The 3,481-nt window shown below is 49.8% G+C and overlaps 2 protein-coding genes across 2 annotated transcripts; both read left to right on the forward strand.

Annotated features, from left to right (window-relative positions):
- Positions 1 to 305: 305 nt before the first annotated feature.
- Pmar_PMAR027683 (hypothetical protein) lies at positions 306 to 2,246 on the forward strand (the record flags this gene model as incomplete). Its single annotated transcript, XM_002780702.1, has 1 exon — positions 306 to 2,246. One exon carries the CDS (start codon positions 306 to 308, stop codon positions 2,244 to 2,246), a length of 1,941 nt encoding a protein of 646 aa, XP_002780748.1.
- Positions 2,247 to 2,325: 79 nt separating this feature from the next.
- Positions 2,326 to 2,511, forward strand: Pmar_PMAR027684 (hypothetical protein; the record flags this gene model as incomplete). The annotated part of the gene is made up of 1 exon (XM_002780703.1): positions 2,326 to 2,511. One exon carries the CDS (start codon positions 2,326 to 2,328, stop codon positions 2,509 to 2,511), a length of 186 nt encoding a protein of 61 aa, XP_002780749.1.
- Positions 2,512 to 3,481: the final 970 nt, after the last annotated feature.

Genomic DNA, 3,481 nt, shown 5'->3' on the forward strand with positions numbered 1-3,481 from the left:
CTCAAGAAGGTCGATCATTCTCAGATCATCTCCATCTGTGCACTAGCTACCAAAGAGCTTGGTATACCGCCTGATAACTGCCTACGCTGCGGGTTGCCTTCACATCAGGCCAACTCATGTCGTCATACTCAAATCTTCAAGCAGAAGGAGCGTTGTGACAGGTGTGGCCGACTCCGTACTGGTAGCGAGCACAAGTGCCAATCCAAGAGTTTCAAGTGCGGTAGATGCAAGCGCAATGGTCATTGAGTGGTGTCTGCCGAAAGGTTATCAACAATGACAGTATGACATCCACTACTCAAGCCAATATGTCCACTGTTGCAACGGAGATCTCTGACGGCTCTGAGCTAAAGATCATCCACAGCAGTGTCGCCTGTGCTTCATCTCGTACAGCACTTCATGATATCGTCGGTTCACTCCCTGCTGATCCGGTGGTGAACCTTGTCGCTGGTCATGATGCTCCAAAGACTTATTGTCCTATCCAGGGACTCGTGGATAGTGGTGCGAACGCCTCCATTCTGAACAGCTCTACCGTTCACTTTCTTCTTGCTAATGACATCATAAGGCCTGCTGATGTCAAGGCTCTATCACCGCCTGTGTCCGTTACCTTCGGTAATAATCAGGCTCTCTCGGCTGACTCTGTCGCAAAGGTCCCTTGCTTCCTTGGATCCGCTGGCACTGTCACCATCTCATTTCTGGTCGTTGATGGGTGTCGTCCACATTGTCTTATAGGCCGTAACATGTTCTCACTTTTGGGCATTCGGCTGGTCTCTGACAAAGGCGTGGACATCGTTTGCAACATGGCCTCCGCCAAAAATAGTCCGGCGCCCGCCACATCAACCCCACTCTGTGCCCGCTCTGAAGCCGCTCTAACCCCATTGGTCGAAGTCATTCCTGATGACATTGATCCCAAACGGAAGAGGCTGAGAGCTAGGCTCCCTGCTGTCGAGGACGCTCTCATCTATCCATATAGAGCACCATCACGGAAGAGGAGTGTGGTCGATCAGTCCATCATCCATTCGCGCCTGACGAGTATGGCCGAAGCTGGCAAGGTCAAGCCATCTTGTCCGGAAGCATGCACTTGCATCTTCCAACCTGTACTCGTCGACAAGCTCGATCACGGTGATGATACCGCTCCTGCCCGTGTCTATCCATCTGATGATCTTCATCAACGATATCGGATCACTACTGATATCAGGCCCCTGAACCACCTCTCACTGCGGACAGACAGCAATGGTCGCTTCGTCTATTATCCGCAATCTGTGGTACGAGACCTTCCCCCCACTTCTGATGTCACCTCTAAACAATATCAGTCGTCGGCCATCGATCAACTCCGTCGCACGGATATTCACCACTGCAACTTCTGGTGTCGGTTGGATCTGGTGGATGCTTTCGGCTGTGCTCGAATTCATCCCACCCTGATGACAAAAATAGCGACCACTAGCGTCGACCCTATCACTGGCAAGGAGCACGTCTGGCAAATCTGCACCATACCCCAGGGATGGTGCTGGTCAAGTATTCTCTTCCATACCTGTGTACATTGGCTTGTACACAACCCCATCAAAGAAGCTCTCGCAAAAGCTAACTGCCCGTGCTCTGTCCTATTCGTGCAAGATGACATCCTGCTAGGTTGTCCTACCAAAGCTGATTCTATGAAGGCTCTTTCTATCGTCACCAGTGTCCTACAAGACTATTGCTTTGCTGTTAACCCCCTGAAGACTGTCGGCCCTGCATCGGTAACTCCCTTTTGCGGTTTGGTCATCGAGTCAGGTGGACGCTATCGTCCGCATCCATCGCGGAGGGTACTCACTGAGGCATCTTTTGATCTCGCATGGGACGAGTTTATCAACGGAACCTTCAAGGCCAAGCGTAAGCGAGGAGCTCCTAAAGTTGCCGCAGCTGCCTCAAACCTCAAAATCTTGTCTCGGGTATCATGGCTCAAATCATGGTGTGGTACATTCAACTACTTCCTTGGTCATCTTGGAAAGCAGCAGCTTGATGCTCTGCATGCTCTCACTGACGTGTCCAAGCGACTCCAAGATCCCGCCATCACCGACGAGGAGGTGGAAGCTCAGAGTACCCTTGTGCGGGCGGCTTTCAAGTCACTGTTCGACTACTATCTCAGTGGTATACCGGCTCTATATGCCGCTCGAGACGACCAAGCCATCGGCACCATCGTCCTCAGTGATGCCAGAACGACAGAGAATGGTCAACAGCACTCTCAACGTAATGGAGAAGATGCGTGCTGATGCTCTCTCGCGTATCAATCCATCAACCTACACTCGACAAGTCGCACGACGACGTCTATTCAAGGTTGGTGACTCCGTGATGAAGTGGGTCCGTAACGTCGACCCCCTTACTCCTTCATGGAGAGGCCCTCTACTGGTTCAACAAGTACTTGGCGATTCTACTTACAAGCTTTCCGACGGCACTGTTCAAGATTCTAGAAATATGCCGGAGTACTTCGGTAAAGCCCAGAATATGAATCCCATTACTATTGCATACATTCAGTAGATTTAATTCACTTTTGATATTTGTGCCAATCTTACGGGGAGGAGAGATGATAAGAGTCTATAGCCATTCAGTCTTATGGCGTGCGCTCCCAGTAGCGTAAAACTCGCTCTCGCCCGACCGTTTCAGACATTGTCCGTTCAAACCATTGTTCGGATCCCGTGGATCTATCTGATCTGTCTGGGCATATTCTCATGCGCGCCCCTAATTCTGCCGCCCCGCCCCTAATTCTTTCGCTCCGCCCCAAAATTTTAGAAAATGCCCTTATATTAATACAATGCCCCTAAGTCAAAACAAAAAGCTAAAGCCGCCTGCGGCGCAGCATATCCTCATGGCTTTGGAATCTCGAGGATAGTCAAATCAATAGGATGCACAAATAGTCAGTTTCCACATCATTTCTTTGTCACTTGGTCGCAACAGTCAACTCCGTATGCATTGAGGAAATGCAAGGGAGCAAGCTCTTGTAAGGGCACCGAGCTCAGTATCAACGATTGCCGAACTTCAGTGTCTCGAATATCATATCCGTGGCTATTCCCATACAGTTCAAGTATACACCCAGATTCTGTGAACTATAGAGTGGGGGAGCGTGGACGGAATTTGACCGTCAATATCAACGATTGCTGAACTTCGGTGTCTCGAATATCATATCCGTGGCTATTCTGATACAGTTTAAGTATACACCCAGATTCTGTGAACTATAGAGTGGGGGAGCGTGGACGGAATTTGACCGTCAATATCGTCGATTGCTGAACTTCGGTGTCTCGAATATCATATCCGTGGCTATTCTGATACAGTTCAAGTATACACCCAGATTCTGTGAGCTATAGAGTGGGGGAGCGTCGACGGAATTCGACCGTCAATATCAACGATTGCCGAACTTCAGTGTCTCGAACATCATATCCGTGGCTATTCTGATACAGTTTAAGTATACACCCAGATTCTGTGAACTATAGAGTGGGGGAGCGGGACGGAA

Source organism: Perkinsus marinus (assembly GCF_000006405.1).
Source record: "Perkinsus marinus ATCC 50983 genomic scaffold scf_1104296944160, whole genome shotgun sequence".
NCBI classification, from domain to species: Eukaryota; Perkinsozoa; order Perkinsida; family Perkinsidae; genus Perkinsus; species Perkinsus marinus.